Source organism: Plectropomus leopardus, chromosome 6 (genome assembly GCF_026936395.1).
Source record: "Plectropomus leopardus strain MGB_pleo_1.0 chromosome 6, ASM2693639v1, whole genome shotgun sequence".
NCBI classification, from domain to species: domain Eukaryota; kingdom Metazoa; phylum Chordata; class Actinopteri; order Perciformes; family Serranidae; genus Plectropomus; species Plectropomus leopardus.
The window spans coordinates 1618514-1636812 of NC_142181.1; the positions used below are offsets into that span (position 1 = coordinate 1618514).

Consider the following 18299-nt stretch of genomic DNA (forward strand, 5'->3'; position numbering starts at 1 on the left):
GAGGTACAAGTGGCGTTTCTGGTGTATTTTTTTTTCTGTTGGCCTTAGTAATATTAATTCCAGCCCAAATTATGTGTGTAGAGTTATTGGACACCCTAAAAGTATCCTTTAAAGACTTAAGTATATCAAAAATGCAGCACCTTTGATATTGTTTATTTGTCGTCACCTCAGTCATCACGGTAATGGTGTCACGCAGTCGTATTTAAAGCCATTGTATGGGCACATTCAACCTTTTGTTTTTGGGCTAGGGACCCCTCCTGAATGTCAATGAGTTTTGTTTGTGAATGATGATGCCATGTGCTCGACTTGTATTGATGTTTAAGGAAAATAAAAAGCAGAGCTCTGAAAAAGGTTTCCGGACTGTTGTGCTCATTTTGGTTCTCTAAACCTCCCATAACTGCTGGCTCACATCCTGAACACCAAGGTTTTACATTCGCACCCTAGCAATAGTATAGTATGGTGAAAAAAGTCAAAATGTGACCACTGCTAAAAATGACTGTAAACAACATAGAATAGCTCGTAGAGACGCGTTATGGTACAAAAAATGGATATAAAGGCAAAAAAAAGGCAAAAAAACATCATAATTTACAATGTCAAAAAAATGGCCACAAAGGCAATAGTATAGTATGGCGAAAAAAGTCAAAATTTGACCGCTCCTAAAAATGGATGAAAACGACATAGAATAGCTCGTAGAGATGCGTTATGGTATACAAAGTGGGAATAAAGGCCAAAAAAGGCAAAAAAACATCATAATTTACAATGTCAAAAAAATGGCCACAAAGTCAATAGTATAGTATGGCTTAAAAAAGTCAAAATTTGACCGCTCCTAAAAATGGATGAAAACGACATAGAATAGCTCGTACAGACGCGTTATGGTACATAAAATGGATATAAAGGCCAAAAAAGGCAAAAAAAACATCATAATTTACAATGTCAAAAAAATGGCCACAAAGGCAATAGTATAGTATGGCGAAAAAACTCAAAATTTGACTGCTCCTAAAAATGGCTGAAAACGACATAGAATAGCTCGTACAGACGCGTTATGGTATACAAAGTGGGAATAAAGGCCAAAAAAGGCAAAAAAACGTCATTTTTTAGCATGTCAAAAAAATGGTCACAAAGGCAATAGTATAGTATGGCGAAAAAAGTCAAAATTTGACCGCTCCTAAAAATGGATGAAAACGACATAGAATAGCTCGTAGAGATGCGTTATGGTATACAAAGTGGGAATAAAGGCCAAAAAAGGCAAAAAAACATCATAATTTACAATGTCAAAAAAATGGCCACAAAGGCAATAGTATAGTATGGCGAAAAAAGTCAAAATTTGACCGCTCCTAAAAATGGCTGAAAACGACATAGAATAGCTCAGACAGACGCTGTTATGATATACAAAGTGTATACAAAGGCCAAAAAGGCAAAAAAACATCATTTTTAGCATGTCAAAAAATGGTCACAAAGGCAATAGTATAGTATGGCGAAAAACTCAAAATTTGACCGCTCCTAAAAATGGATGAAAAGCGAGATAGAATAGCTCAGAGAGATGCGTTATGGTATACAAAGTGGGAATAAAGGCCAAAAAAGGCAAAAAACATCATAATTTACAATGTCAAAAAATGGCCACAAAGGCAATAGTATAGTATGGCGAAAAAAGTCAAAATTTGACCGCTTCCTAAAATGGATGAAAACGACATAAAATAGCTCGTACAGACGCGTTATGGTACATAAAATGGATATAAAGGCCAAAAAAGGCAAAAAAACATCATAATTTACAATGTCAAAAAAATGGCCACAAAGGCAATAGTATAGTATGGCTAAAAAACTCAAAATTTGACCGCTCCTAAAAATGGCTGAAAACGACATAGAATAGCTCGTACAGACGCGTTATGGTATACAAAGTGTATACAAAGGCCAAAAAAGGCAAAAAAACGTCATTTTTTAGCATGTCAAAAAAATGGCCACAAAGGCAATAGTATAGTATGGCGAAAAAAGTCAAAATTTGACCGCTCCTAAAATGGTTGAAAACGACATAGAATAGCTCAGAGATGCGTTATATGGTATACAAAGTGGGAATAAAGGCCAAAAAGGCAAAAAACATCATAATTTACAATGTCAAAAAAATGGCCACAAAGGCAATAGTATAGTATGGCGAAAAAAGTCAAAATTTGACCGCTCCAAAAAATGGCTGAAGACGACATAACATACCTCGTACAGGCGCGTCATGGTACATAAAATGGATATAAAGGCCAAAAAAGGCAAAAAAAACATCATAATTTACAATGTCAAAAAAATGGCCACAAAGGCAATAGTATAGTATGGCGAAAAAACTCAAAATTTGACTGCTCCTAAAATGGCTGAAAACGACATAGAATAGCTCATACAGACGCCAAGCGTTATGGTATACAAAGTGGGAATAAAGGCCAAAAAAGGCAAAAAAACGTCATATTTTAGCATGTCAAAAAAATGGTCACAAAGGCAATAGTATAGTATGGCGAAAAAAGTCAAAATTTGACCGCTCCTAAAAATGGATGAAAACGACATAGAATAGCTCGTACAGACGCGTTATTGTACATAAAATGGATATAAAGGCCAAAAAAGGCAAAAAACATCATAATTTACAATGTCAAAAAAATGGTCACAAAGGCAATAGTATAGTATGGCGAAAAAAACTCAAAATTTGAACGCTCCTAAAAATGGCTGAAAACGACATAGAATAGCTCGTACAGACGCGTTATGGTATACAAAGTGGGAATAAAGGCCAAAAAAGGCAAAAAAAGTCATTTTTTAGCATGTCAAAAAAATGGTCACAAAGGCAATAGTATAGTATGGCGAAAAAACTCAAAATTTGACCGCTCCTAAAAATGGATGAAAACGACATAGAATAGCTCGTAGAGATGCGTTATGGTATACAAAGTGGGAATAAAGGCCAAAAAAGGCAAAAAAACATCATAATTTACAATGTCAAAAAATGGCCACAAAGGCAATAGTATAGTATGTCGAAAAAGTCAAAATTTGACCGCTCCTAAAATGGCTGAAAACGACATAGAATAGCTCAGACAGACGCTGCTATGGTATACAAAGTGTATACAGAGGCCAAAAAGGCAAAAAACGTCATATTTTAGCATGTCAAAAAATGGCCACAAAGGCAATAGTATAGTATGGCGAAAAAAAGTCAAAATTTGACCGCTCCTAAAATGGATGAAAACGACATAGAATAGCTCAGAGATGCGTTATGGTATACAAAGTGTATACAAAGGCCAAAAAAGGCAAAAAACATCATTTTTAGCATGTCAAAAAATGGTCACAAAGGCAATAGTATAGTATGGCGAAAAACTCAAAATTTGACCGCTCCTAAAATGGATGAAAACGAGATAGAATAGCTCAGAGAGATGCGTTATGGTATACAAAGTGGGAATAAAGGCCAAAAAAGGCAAAAAACATCATAATTTACAATGTCAAAAAATGGCCACAAAGGCAATAGTATAGTATGGCGAAAAAAAGTCAAAATTTGACCGCTCCTAAAAATGGCTGAAAACGACATAGAATAGCTCGTACAGACGCGTTATGGTATACAAAGTGTATACAAAGGCCAAAAAAGGCAAAAAAACGTCATATTTTAGCATGTCAAAAAAATGGTCACAAAGGCAATAGTATAGTATGGCGAAAAAACTCAAAATTTGACCGCTCCTAAAAATGGATGAAAACGACATAGAATAGCTCAGAGAGATGCGTTATGGTATACAAAGTGGGAATAAAGGCCAAAAAGGCAAAAACGCCATATTTAGCATGTCAAAAAAGGTCACAAAGGCAATAGTATAATATGTCGAAAAAAGTCAAAATTTGACCGCTCCTAAAATGGCTGAAAACGACATAGAATAGCTCAGAGAGATGCGTTATGGTATACAAAGTGGGAATAAAGGCCAAAAAGGCAAAAAAACATCATAATTTACAATGTCAAAAAATGGCCACAAAGGCAATAGTATAGTATGTCGAAAAACTCAAAATTTGACCGCTCCTAAAATGGCTGAAAACGACATAGAATAGCTCAGACAGACGCCAAGTTATGATATACAAAGTGTATACAAAGGCCAAAAAAGGCAAAAAAACATCATTTTTTAGCATGTCAAAAAAATGGTCACAAAGGCAATAGTATAGTATGGCGAAAAAACTCAAAATTTGACCGCTCCTAAAAATGGATGAAAACGACATAGAATAGCTCGTAGAGATGCGTTATGGTATACAAAGTGGGAATAAAGGCCAAAAAAGGCAAAAAAACATCATAATTTACAATGTCAAAAAAATGGCCACAAAGGCAATAGTATAGTATGGCGAAAAAAGTCAAAATTTGACCGCTCCTAAAATGGATGAAAACGACATAGAATAGCTCGTACAGACGCAGCGTTATGGTATACAAAGTGTATACAAAGGCCAAAAAAAGGCAAAAAACGTCATATTTTAGCATGTCAAAAAATGGTCACAAAGGCAATAGTATAGTATGGCGAAAAAACTCAAAATTTGACCGCTCCTAAAATGGATGAAAACGACATAGAATAGCTCAGAGATGCGTTATGGTATACAAAGTGGGAATAAAGGCCAAAAAGGCAAAAAACATCATAATTTACAATGTCAAAAAATGGCCACAAAGGCAATAGTATAGTATGGCGAAAAAAGTCAAAATTTGACCGCTCCTAAAAATGGATGAAAAACATAGAATAGCTCGTACAGACGCGTTATGGTACATAAAATGGATATAAAGGCCAAAAAAGGCAAAAAAAACATCATAATTTACAATGTCAAAAAAATGGCCACAAAGGCAATAGTATAGTATGGCGAAAAAACTCAAAATTTGACTGCTCCTAAAAATGGCTGAAAACGACATAGAATAGCTCGTATAGACACGTTATGGTATACAAAGTGGGAATAAAGGCCAAAAAAAGGCAAAAAACGTCATATTTTAGCATGTCAAAAAATGGTCACAAAGGCAATAGTATAGTATGGTGAAAAAAGTCAAAATTTGACCGCTTCCTAAAATGGATGAAAACGACATAGAATAGCTCAGACAGACGCGTTATGGTACATAAAATGGATATAAAGGCCAAAAAGGCAAAAAAACATCATAATTTACAATGTCAAAAAATGGCCACAAAGGCAATAGTATAGTATGGCGAAAAACTCAAAATTTGACTGCTCCTAAAAATGGCTGAAAACGACATAGAATAGCTCGTACAGACGCGTTATGGTATACAAAGTGGGAATAAAGGCCAAAAAAGGCAAAAAAACGTCATATTTTAGCATGTCAAAAAAATGGTCACAAAGGCAATAGTATAGTATGGCGAAAAAACTCAAAATTTGACCGCTCCTAAAAATGGATGAAAACGACATAGAATAGCTCGTAGAGATGCGTTATGGTATACAAAGTGGGAATAAAGGCCAAAAAAGGCAAAAAAACATCATAATTTACAATGTCAAAAAAATGGCCACAAAGGCAATAGTATAGTATGTCGAAAAAAGTCAAAATTTGACCGCTCCTAAAAATGGCTGAAAACGACATAGAATAGCTCGTACAGACGCGTTATGGTATACAAAGTGTATACAGAGGCCAAAAAAGGCAAAAAAACGTCATATTTTAGCATGTCAAAAAAATGGCCACAAAGGCAATAGTATAGTATGGCGAAAAAAGTCAAAATTTGACCGCTCCTAAAAATGGATGAAAACGACATAGAATAGCTCGTAGAGATGCGTTATGGTATACAAAGTGGGAATAAAGGCCAAAAAGGCAAAAAACATCATAATTTACAATGTCAAAAAATGGTCACAAAGGCAATGGTATAGTATGTCGAAAAAACTCAAAATTTGACCGCTCCTAAAAATGGCTGAAAACGACATAGAATAGCTCGTACAGACGCGTTATGATATACAAAGTGTATACAAAGGCCAAAAAAGGCAAAAAAACATCATTTTTTAGCATGTCAAAAAAATGGCCACAAAGGCAATAGTATAGTATGGCGAAAAAACTCAAAATTTGACCGCTCCTAAAAATGGATGAAAACGACATAGAATAGCTCGTAGAGATGCGTTATGGTATACAAAGTGGGAATAAAGGCCAAAAAAGGCAAAAAAACGTCATATTTTAGCATGTCAAAAAAAAGGTCACAAAGGCAATAGTATAATATGTCGAAAAAAGTCAAAATTTGACCGCTCCTAAAAATGGCTGAAAACGACATAGAATAGCTCGTAGAGATGCGTTATGGTATACAAAGTGGGAATAAAGGCCAAAAAAGGCAAAAAAACATCATAATTTACAATGTCAAAAAAATGGCCACAAAGGCAATAGTATAATATGTCGAAAAAAGTCAAAATTTGACCGCTCCTAAAATGGCTGAAAACGACATAGAATAGCTCAGACAGACGCCAAGTATGATATACAAAGTGTATACAAAGGCCAAAAAGGCAAAAAACATCATTTTTAGCATGTCAAAAAATGGTCACAAAGGCAATAGTATAGTATGGCGAAAAAACTCAAAATTTGACCGCTCCTAAAATGGATGAAAACGAGATAGAATAGCTCGTAGAGATGCGTTATGGTATACAAAGTGGGAATAAAGGCCAAAAAGGCAAAAACATCATAATTTACAATGTCAAAAAAATGGCCACAAAGGCAATAGTATAGTATGGCGAAAAAAGTCAAAATTTGACCGCTCCTAAAAATGGATGAAAACGACATAGAATAGCTCGTACAGACGCGTTATGGTATACAAAGTGTATACAAAGGCCAAAAAAGGCAAAAAAACGTCATTTTTTAGCATGTCAAAAAAATGGTCACAAAGGCAATAGTATAGTATGGCGAAAAAACTCAAAATTTGACCGCTCCTAAAAATGGATGAAAACGACATAGAATAGCTCGTAGAGATGCGTTATGGTATACAAAGTGGGAATAAAGGCCAAAAAAGGCAAAAAAACGTCATATTTTAGCATGTCAAAAAAAAGGTCACAAAGGCAATAGTATAATATGTCGAAAAAAGTCAAAATTTGACCGCTCCTAAAAATGGCTGAAAACGACATAGAATAGCTCGTAGAGATGCGTTATGGTATACAAAGTGGGAATAAAGGCCAAAAAAGGCAAAAAAACATCATAATTTACAATGTCAAAAAATGGCCACAAAGGCAATAGTATAGTATGGCGAAAAAACTCAAAATTTGACCGCTCCTAAAATGGCTGAAAACGACATAGAATAGCTCAGACAGACGCTGTTATGATATACAAAGTGTATACAAAGGCCAAAAAAGGCAAAAAAAACATCATTTTTTAGCATGTCAAAAAAATGGTCACAAAGGCAATAGTATAGTATGGCGAAAAAACTCAAAATTTGACCGCTCCTAAAAATGGATGAAAACGAGATAGAATAGCTCGTAGAGATGCGTTATGGTATACAAAGTGGGAATAAAGGCCAAAAAGGCAAAAAACATCATAATTTACAATGTCAAAAAATGGCCACAAAGGCAATAGTATAGTATGGCTAAAAAGTCAAAATTTGACCGCTCCTAAAATGGATGAAAACGACATAGAATAGCTCGTACAGACGCGTTATGGTATACAAAGTGTATACAAAGGCCAAAAAAGGCAAAAAAACGTCATATTTTAGCATGTCAAAAAAATGGTCACAAAGGCAATAGTATAGTATGGCGAAAAACTCAAAATTTGACCGCTCCTAAAATGGATGAAAACGACATAGAATAGCTCGTGAGAGATGCGTTATGGTATATAAATTGGGAAGAAAGGCCAAAAGGCAAAAAACATCATAATTTACAATGTCAAAAAATGGCCACAAAGGCAATAGTATAGTATGGCGAAAAAAGTCAAAATTTGACCGCTCCTAAAATGGCTGAAAACGACATAGAATAGCTCAGACAGACGCGTTATGGTATACAAAGTGTATACAAAGGCCAAAAGGAAAAAACGTCATTTTTTAGCATGTCCAAAAAATGGTCACAAAGGCAATAGTATAGTATGGCGAAAAAAGTCAAAATTTGACCACTCCTAAAAATGGATGAAAACGACATAGAATAGCTCGTACAGACGCGTTATGGTATACAAAGTGTATACAAAGGCCAAAAAAGGCAAAAAAACGTCATTTTTTAGCATGTCAAAAAAATGGTCACAAAGGCAATAGTATAGTATGGCGGAAAAAGTCAAAATTTGACCGCTCCTAAAAATGGATGAAAACGACATAGAATAGCTCGTACAGACGCGTTATGGTATACAAAGTGTATACAAAGGCCAAAAAAGGCAAAAAAAACATCATTTTTTAGCATGTCAAAAAAATGGTCACAAAGGCAATAGTATAGTATGGCGAAAAAACTCAAAATTTGACCGCTCCTAAAAATGGCTGAAAACGACATAGAATAGCTCGTACAGACGCGTTATGGTATACAAAGTGGGAATAAAGGCCAAAAAAGGCAAAAAAACATCATAATTTACAATGTCAAAAAAATGGCCACAAAGGCAATAGTATAGTATGGCGAAAAAAGTCAAAATTTGACTGCTTCTAAAAATGGATGAAAACGACATAGAATAGCTCAGACAGACGCTGCTATTGTATACAACGTATACAAAGGCCAAAAAGGCAAAAACATCATTGTTTAGCATGTCAAAAAAATGGCCACAAAGGCAATAGTATAGTATGGCGAAAAACGTCAAAATTTGACCGCTCCTAAAAATGGCTTAAAACAACATAGCATAGCTCATAGAGATGCATTATGGTATACAAAGTGGGAATAAAGGCCAAAAAAGGCAAAAAAACATCATAATTTACAATGTCCAAAAAATGGCCACAAAGGCAATAGTATAGTATGGCGAAAAAAACTCAAAATTTGACCGCTCCTAAAAATGGATGAAAACGACATAGAATAGCTCGTACAGACGCGTTATGGTATACAAAGTGTATACAAAGGCCAAAAAAGGCAAAAAAACATCATTTTTTAGCATGTCAAAAAAATGGTCACAAAGGCAATAGTATAGTATGGCGAAAAAACTCAAAATTTGACCGCTCCTAAAAATGGATGAAAACGAGATAGAATAGCTCGTAGAGATGCGTTATGGTATACAAAGTGGGAATAAAGGCCAAAAAAGGCAAAAAAACATCATAATTTACAATGTCAAAAAATGGCCCACAAAGGCAATAGTAAGTATGGCGAAAAAAGTCAAAATTTGACCGCTCCTAAAAATGGATGAAAACGACATAGAATAGCTCGTACAGACGCGTTATGGTATACAAAGTGTATACAAAGGCCAAAAAAGGCAAAAAAACGTCATATTTTAGCATGTCAAAAAAATGGTCACAAAGGCAATAGTATAGTATGGCGAAAAAACTCAAAATTTGACCGCTCCTAAAAATGGATGAAAACGACATAGAATAGCTCGTAGAGATGCGTTATGGTATACAAAGTGGGAATAAAGGCCAAAAAAGGCAAAAAAACATCATAATTTACAATGTCAAAAAAATGGCCACAAAGGCAATAGTATAGTATGGCGAAAAAACTCAAAATTTGACCGCTCCTAAAAATGGCTGAAAACGACATAGAATAGCTCGTACAGACGCGTTATGGTATACAAAGTGTATACAAAGGCCAAAAAAGGCAAAAAAACGTCATTTTTTAGCATGTCAAAAAAATGGTCACAAAGGCAATAGTACAGTTGTGAGGGAGCTTCAGTCACTCCCTCACCAGTCAGGTGAACAGTTTATTTTGTTTCTGTTCAGTTATGTGGCATTTGTGTATTGGCTAAGCTTAGGATCCAATGGGGTTCATAAATACATTTGCCTCAATTGTTGTTTGTTGTTGATTATGATTTCTAATCATTGTTTTCTTTCTTGAGGTCCACTTCCTGTCTGGGGCTGGAGCGCTCATCAACGCCCTCATGAATGCCCCTTGCTTCACCAGGATGTGGTGATGTGGATTGTATCAAGTGTGACCCTCAGAGGGGGGAGGTACAAGTGGCGTTTCTGGTGTATTTTTTTTTCTGTTGGCCTTAGTAATATTAATTCCAGCCCAAATTATGTGTGTAGAGTTATTGGACATCCTAAAAGTATCCTTTAAAGACTTAAGTATATCAAAAATGCAGCACCTTTGATATTGTTTATTTGCCGTCACCTCAGTCATCACGGTAATGGTGTCACGCAGTCGTATTTAAAGCCATTGTATGGGCACATTCAACCTTTTGTTTTTGGGCTAGGGACCCCTCCTGAATGTCAATGAGTTTTGTTTGTGAATGATGATGCCATGTGCTCGACTTGTATTGATGTTTAAGGAAAATAAAAAGCAGAGCTCTGAAAAAGGTTTCCGGACTGTTGTGCTCATTTTGGTTCTCTAAACCTCCCATAACTGCTGGCTCACATCCTGAACACCAAGGTTTTACATTCGCACCCTAGCAATAGTATAGTATGGTGAAAAAAGTCAAAATGTGACCACTGCTAAAAATGACTGTAAACAACATAGAATAGCTCGTAGAGACGCGTCATGGTATACAAAGTGGGAATAAAGGCCAAAAAGGCAAAAAAACGTTATAATGTAGCATGTCAAAAAAATGGTCACAAAGGCAATAGTATAGTATGGCGAAAAAACTCAAAATTTGACTGCTCCTAAAAATGGCTGAAAACGACATAGAATAGCTCGTATAGACACGTTATGGTATACAAAGTGGGAATAAAGGCCAAAAAAAGGCAAAAAACGTCATATTTTAGCATGTTAAAAAAATGGCCACAAAGGCAATAGTATAGTATGGTGTAAAAACTCAAAATGTGACCACTCCAAAGAATAGCTGAAAACGACACAGAATAGCTCGTAGAGATGCGTCATGGTATACAAAATGGATATAAAGGCCAGAAAACGCAAAAAAACGTTATAATGTAGCATGTCAAAAAAATGGTCACAAAGGCAATAGTATAGTATGGCGAAAAAACTCAAAATGTGACCGCTCCTAAAAATGGCTGCAAACAACAAAGAATAGCTCGTACAGACGCGTCATGGTATACAAAGTGTATACAAAGGCCAAAAAAGGCAAAAAAACGTCATTTTTTAGCATGTCAAAAAAATGGTCACAAAGGCAATAGTATAGTATGGCGAAAAAACTCAAAATTTGACCGCTCCTAAAAATGGCTGAAAACGACATAGAATAGCTCGTACAGACACGTTATGGTATACAAAGTGGGAATAAAGGCCAAAAAAGGCAAAAAAACATCATAATTTACAATGTCAAAAAAATGGCCACAAAGGCAATAGTATAGTATGGCGAAAAAAGTCAAAATTTGACCGCTCCTAAAAATGGATGAAAACGACATAGAATAGCTCGTAGAGACGCGTTATTGTATACAACGTGTATACAAAGGCCAAAAAAGGCAAAAAAAACATCATTTTTTAGCATGTCAAAAAAATGGTCACAAAGGCAATAGTATAGTATGGCGAAAAAACTCAAAATTTGACCGCTCCTAAAAATGGCTTAAAACAACATAGCATAGCTCATAGAGATGCATTATGGTATACAAAGTGGGAATAAAGGCCAAAAAAGGCAAAAAAACATCATAATTTACAATGTCCAAAAAATGGTCACAAAGGCAATAGTATAGTATGGCGAAAAAAAGTCAAAATTTGACCGCTCCTAAAAATGGCTGAAAACGACATAGAATAGCTCGTACAGACGCGTTATGGTATACAAAGTGTATACAAAGGCCAAAAAAGGGAAAAAAACGTCATTTTTTAGCATGTCCAAAAAATGGTCACAAAGGCAATAGTATAGTATGGCGAAAAAACTCAAAATTTGACCGCTCCTAAAAATGGATGAAAACGACATAGAATAGCTCGTACAGACGCGTTATGGTATACAAAGTGTATACAAAGGCCAAAAAAGGCAAAAAAAAAGTCATTTTTTAGCATGTCAAAAAAATGGTCACAAAGGCAATAGTATAGTATGGCGGAAAAAGTCAAAATTTGACCGCTCCTAAAAATGGATGAAAACGACATAGAATAGCTCGTACAGACGCGTTATGGTATACAAAGTGTATACAAAGGCCAAAAAAGGCAAAAAACATCATTTTTAGCATGTCAAAAAATGGTCACAAAGGCAATAGTATAGTATGGCGAAAAAACTCAAAATTTGACCGCTCCTAAAATGGCTGAAAACGACATAGAATAGCTCGTACAGGCCAGCGTTATGGTATACAAAGTGGGAATAAAGGCCAAAAAAGGCAAAAAAACATCATAATTTACAATGTCAAAAAAATGGCCACAAAGGCAATAGTATAGTATGGCGAAAAAAGTCAAAATTTGACTGCTTCTAAAAATGGATGAAAACGACATAGAATAGCTCGTACAGACGCGTTATTGTATACAACGTGTATACAAAGGCCAAAAAAGGCAAAAAAACATCATTTTTTAGCATGTCAAAAAAATGGTCACAAAGGCAATAGTATAGTATGGCGAAAAAACTCAAAATTTGACCGCTCCTAAAAATGGCTTAAAACAACATAGCATAGCTCATAGAGATGCATTATGGTATACAAAGTGGGAATAAAGGCCAAAAAAGGCAAAAAAACATCATAATTTACAATGTCCAAAAAATGGCCACAAAGGCAATAGTATAGTATGGCTAAAAAACTCAAAATTTGACCGCTCCTAAAATGGATGAAAACGACATAGAATAGCTCAGACAGACGCGTTATGGTATACAAAGTGTATACAAAGGCCAAAAAGGTAAAAAACATCATTTTTTAGCATGTCAAAAAAATGGTCACAAAGGCAATAGTATAGTATGGCGAAAAAACTCAAAATTTGACCGCTCCTAAAAATGGCTTAAAACAACATAGCATAGCTCATAGAGATGCATTATGGTATACAAAGTGGGAATAAAGGCCAAAAAAGGCAAAAAAACATCATTTTTTAGCATGTCAAAAAAATGGCCACAAAGGCAATAGTATAGTATGGCGAAAAAACTCAAAATTTGACCGCTCCTAAAAATGGCTGAAAACGACATAGAATAGCTCGTACAGACGCGTTATGGTATACAAAGTGGGAATAAAGGCCAAAAAAGGCAAAAAAACGTAGTTTTTTAGCATGTCAAAAAAATGGCCACAAAGGCAATAGTATAGTATGGCGAAAAAAGTCAAAATTTGACCGCTCCTAAAAATGGATGAAAACGACATAGAATAGCTCGTACAGACGCGTTATGGTATACAAAGTGTATACAAAGGCCAAAAAAGGCAAAAAAAACGTCATTTTTTAGCATGTCAAAAAAATGGCCACAAAGGCAATAGTATAGTATGGCGAAAAAAAGTCAAAATTTGACCGCTCCTAAAAATAGCTGAAAACGACATAGAATAGCTCGTAGAGATGCGTTATGGTATACAAAGTGTATACAAAGGCCAAAAAAGGCAAAAAAACGTCATTTTTTAGCATGTCAAAAAAATGGTCACAAAGGCAATAGTATAGTATGGCGAAAAAACTCAAAATTTTACCGCTCCTAAAAATGGATGAAAACGACATAGAATAGCTCGTAGAGATGCGTTATGGTATACAAAGTGTATACAAAGGCCAAAAAAGGCCAAAAAACGTCATTTTTTAGCATGTCAAAAAAATGGTCACAAAGGCAATAGTATAGTATGGCGAAAAAAAGTCAAAATTTGACCGCTCCTAAAAATGGATGAAAACGACATAGAATAGCTCATAGAGATGCATTATGGTATACAAAGTGGGAATAAAGTCCAAAAAAGGCAAAAAAAAGTCATAATTTACAATGTCAAAAAATGGGCACAAAGGCAATAGTACAGTTGTGAGGGAGCTTCAGTCACTCCCTCACCAGTCAGGTGAACAGTTTCTTTTGTTTCTGTTCAGTTATGTGGCATTTGTGTATTGGCTAAGCTTAGGATCCAATGGGGTTTATAAATACATTTGCCTCAATTGTTGTTTGTTGTTGATTATGATTTCTAATCATTGTTTTCTTTCTTGAGGTCCACTTCCTGTCTGGGGCTGGAGCGCTCATCAACGCCCTCATGAATGCCCCTTGCTTCACCAGGATGTGGTGATGTGGATTGTATCAAGTGTGACCCTCAGAGGGGGGAGGTACAAGTGGCGTTTCTGGTGTATTTTTTTTTCTGTTGGCCTTAGTAATATTAATTCCAGCCCAAATTATGTGTGTAGAGTTATTGGACACCCTAAAAGTATCCTTTAAAGACTTAAATATATCAAAAATGCAGCACCTTTGATATTGTTTATTTGCCGTCACCTCAGTCATCACGGTAATGGTGTCACGCAGTCGTATTTAAAGCCATTGTATGGGCACATTCAACCTTTTGTTTTTGGGCTAGGGACCCCTCCTGAAAGTCAATGAGTTTTGTTTGTGAATGATGATGCCATGTGCTCGACTTGTATTGATGTTTAAGGAAAATAAAAAGCAGAGCTCTGAAAAAGGTTTCCGGACTGTTGTGCTCATTTTGGTTCTCTAAACCTCCCATAACTGCTGGCTCACATCCTGAACACCAAGGTTTTACATTCGCACCCTAGCAATAGTATAGTATGGTGAAAAAAGTCAAAATGTGACCACTGCTAAAAATGACTGTAAACAACATAGAATAGCTCGTAGAGACGCGTCATGGTATACAAAGTGGGAATAAAGGCCAAAAAGGCAAAAAAAACCCTCATGTCAAAAAAATGGCCACAAAGGCAATAGTATAGTATGGCGAAAAAACTCAAAATTTGACCGCTCCTAAAAATGGATGAAAACGACATAGAATAGCTTGTAGAGACGCGTTATGGTATACAAAGTGGGAATAAAGGCCAAAAAAAGGCAAAAAACGTCATATTTTAGCATGTTAAAAAAATGGCCACAAAGGCAATAGTATAGTATGGCGTAAAAACTCAAAATTTGACCGTACCTAAAAATGGATGAAAACGACATAGAATAGCTTGTAGAGACGCGTTATGGTACATAAAATGGATATAAAGGCCAGAAAAGGCAAAAAAACGTCATCATTTACAATGTCAAAAAAATGGCCACAAAGGCAATAGTATAGTATGGCGAAAAAAGTCAAAATTTGACAGCTACTAAAAATGGCTGAAAACAAAATAGAATAGCTCGTGAAGACGCGTCATGGTATATAAAGTGGGAATAAAGGCCAAAAAAGGAAAAAAAACGTCATAATTTACAATGTCCAAAAAATGGCCACAAAGGCAATAGTATAGTATGGCGAAAAAACTCAAAATTTGACCGCTCCTAAAAATAGCTGAAAACGAAATAGAATAGCTCGTACAGACACGTTATGGTATACAAAGTGGGAATAAAGGCCAAAAAAAGGCAAAAAACGTCATATTTTAGCATGTTAAAAAAATGGCCACAAAGGCAATAGTATAGTATGGCGAAAAAACTCAAAATTTGACCGCTCCTAAAAATGGCTGAAAATGACATAGAATAGCTCGTACAGACGCGTTATGGTATACAAAGTGGGAATAAAGGCCAAAAAAGGCAAAAAAACGTCATGATTTACAATGTCAAAAAAATGGGCACAAAGGCAATAGTATAGTATGGCGAAAAAAGTCAAAATTTGACCGCTCCTAAAAATGGCTGAAAACAAAATAGAATAGCTCATAAAGACGCGTCATGGTATACAAAGTGGGAATAAAGGCCAAAAAAGGAAAAAAAACGTCATATTTTAGCATGTCAAAAAAATGGCCACAAAGGCAATAGTATAGTATGGCGAAAAAAGTCACAATGTGACCGCTCCTAAAAATGGCTGAAAACGACATAGAATAGCTCGTAGAGATGCGTTATGGTATACAAAGTGTATACAAAGGCCAAAAAAGGCAAAAAAACGTCATGATTTACAGTGTCAAAAAAATGGGCACAAAGGCAATAGTATAGTATGGCGAAAAAAGTCAAAATTTGACCGCTCCTAAAAATCACTGAAAATGAAATAGAATACCTCGTACAGACGCGTTATGGTATACAAAGTGGGAATAAAGGCCAAAAAAGGCAAAAAAAAACCGTCATAATTTACAATGTCAAAAAAATGGCCACAAAGGCAATAGTATAGTATGGCGAAAAAAAGTCAAAATGTGACCGCTCCTAAAAATGGCTGAAGACGACATAGAATAGCTTGTAGAGACGCGTCATGGTATACAAAATGGATATAAAGGCCAGAAAAGGCAAAAAAAAAATGTCACATTATACCATGTCAAAAAAATGGCCACAAAGGCAATAGTATAGTATGGCGAAAAAACTCAAAATTTTACCTGTCCTAAAAATGGCTTAAAACAACATAGCATAGCTCATAGATATGCATTATGGTATACAAAGTGGGAATAAAGGCCAAAAAAGGCAAAAAAAAAAAAGGTCATATTTTAGCATGTTAAAAAAATGGCCACAAAGGCAATAGTATAGTATGGCGAAAAAACTCAAAATTTGACCGCTCCTAAAAATGGCTGAAAATGACATAGAATAGCTCGTACAGACGCGTTATGGTATACAAAGTGGGAATAAAGGCCAAAAAAGGCGAAAAAACGTCATAATTTACACTGTCCAAAAAATGGCCACAAAGGCAATAGTATAGTATGGCGAAAAAAAGTCAAAATGTGACCGCTCCTAAAAATGGTTGCAAACGACATAGCATATCTCATAGAGATGCATTATGGTATACAAAGTGGGAATAAAGGCCAAAAAAAGGCAAAAAAAGTCATAATTTAGCCAGTCAAAAAAATGTTCAAAAAGTGCACAGTATAGTATGGCGAAAAATGTTGAATTTTGAAATTTCCCAAAAATGGCTGAAAACAATTCATTATAGCTTATAGAGTCGCACCACTGCATCACGAAAAATCGGCATACTATATTATGTCGTCCCAAACCATGAAAACATGTAACAGTAAACTTTGTTATGCAAGACCATCAAAAAATGCTTTAGTTTAGTATATCTTCCAAAATCATCGCAAAACCTTGTCGTTGAAAATCATGAAAAATCGCCATATTTTTCAGGATTATATCTTTCAAAATCATGAAAAATGTCACAGTATAAAATGTCGACCGAAATCACGAAAAACGTAATACTATAGCATGTAAACCAAAATCATGAAAAAATGTCATACTGTAGCTAATATGTCTTCCACATCTATTAAAACTCAATTTTGAATGTCATCCAAAATGTACACAAAAACGTCATAGTATAGCATATGGTCCAAAATCAGGTAAAACTTTGTAGTATAAATTGTCCTCCAAAATGCCCAAAAACATTAAGAAATGCCACAGTATAGTATGTTGTCAAAAATGATGAAAAATCATCATAGTATAGTCTGTCGTCTAAAATCATGACAAAAAATTTCATGGCACACTCTTCCAACTCTAAGAAAAAAATGCCATAGTATACTGTCTCATCACAAACATGAAAAAACGCCATAGCACAGTATGCAGATCGAAATTATTAAAAAGTCATAGTATAAAATAACTGAAAAATCAAATACACCATAGTATATAGTACATAGAACACAGTAGTAATCCCGTAAAAAAGTCATACTGTAGCATGTGGTCTAAAGTCGTGTCAAAGTTAAATGTGATATATATATATATAAAAGAATAATCAGATAAAAATGTAATTTAATTGTATTAGGTCATTTAAATGAGTTATAATAGTAAAAAAAAAAATAATCTGATTTTGAGAGGATTTAAAGTCATAAAACATGCTTGTAAGTTTGTTTTCATCAAAAATAAAGAAAACATTGTCTGTTGTCGTATGGGGCTTCACGAAAATCGATTTGTTTGTGTTTTCTCGCAGCCGCCGCACATTTCTCATGTTTGAACCTGAACTATGACGTCAGTGAACAGACGGAAACCGATTCACGTCTGAGCTGTAAAAGTGGGTGCTGTCACCTTGTAGGGGCGTTCACAGGACGGAGTGATGCCGGCGTCCTCCAGCAACCTGCAGGGAAGACACCGAGAAAACGTTACTGTGCCGTCACTGCACGCAGTGTGTGTGTGTGTGTGTGTGTGTGTGTGTTTATTTTACTGACTTTTGGATATCAAACTGTCCTCGTAGTTTGAGGCAGATCTGGAAATATCTGAGCGGAGAGTTCATTCCTTCAACGCACCCCGCACAGGCACCATGTTTCTCCCACTCGTCTTTCCTGTTACACACACAAACACACTGATATTATTATTATTATTATTATTATTATTATTATTATTATTATTATTATTATTATTATTATTATTAACATTATTATTATTATTATTATTCATTCTGATACAACATGTTGACATGCAAAGTGTGTTT

At 35.3% G+C, this 18299-nt stretch overlaps 1 protein-coding gene across 3 annotated transcripts in view; it reads right to left on the bottom strand.

Moving 5' to 3' along the window:
* Window positions 1–18299, bottom strand: part of rnaset2l (ribonuclease T2, like) — a 55907-nt gene that overhangs the window by 26816 nt on the left and 10792 nt on the right. For all 3 annotated transcript variants that reach the window (XM_088078466.1, XM_088078464.1, XM_088078465.1), the window contains exons 7-8: window positions 18037–18150; window positions 17897–17945 (exon numbers count right to left, since the gene is read on the bottom strand). In XM_088078466.1, the coding sequence (XP_087934592.1) occupies window positions 17897–17945; window positions 18037–18150 (163 nt within the window). The remainder of the gene's footprint in view (window positions 1–17896; window positions 17946–18036; window positions 18151–18299) is intronic.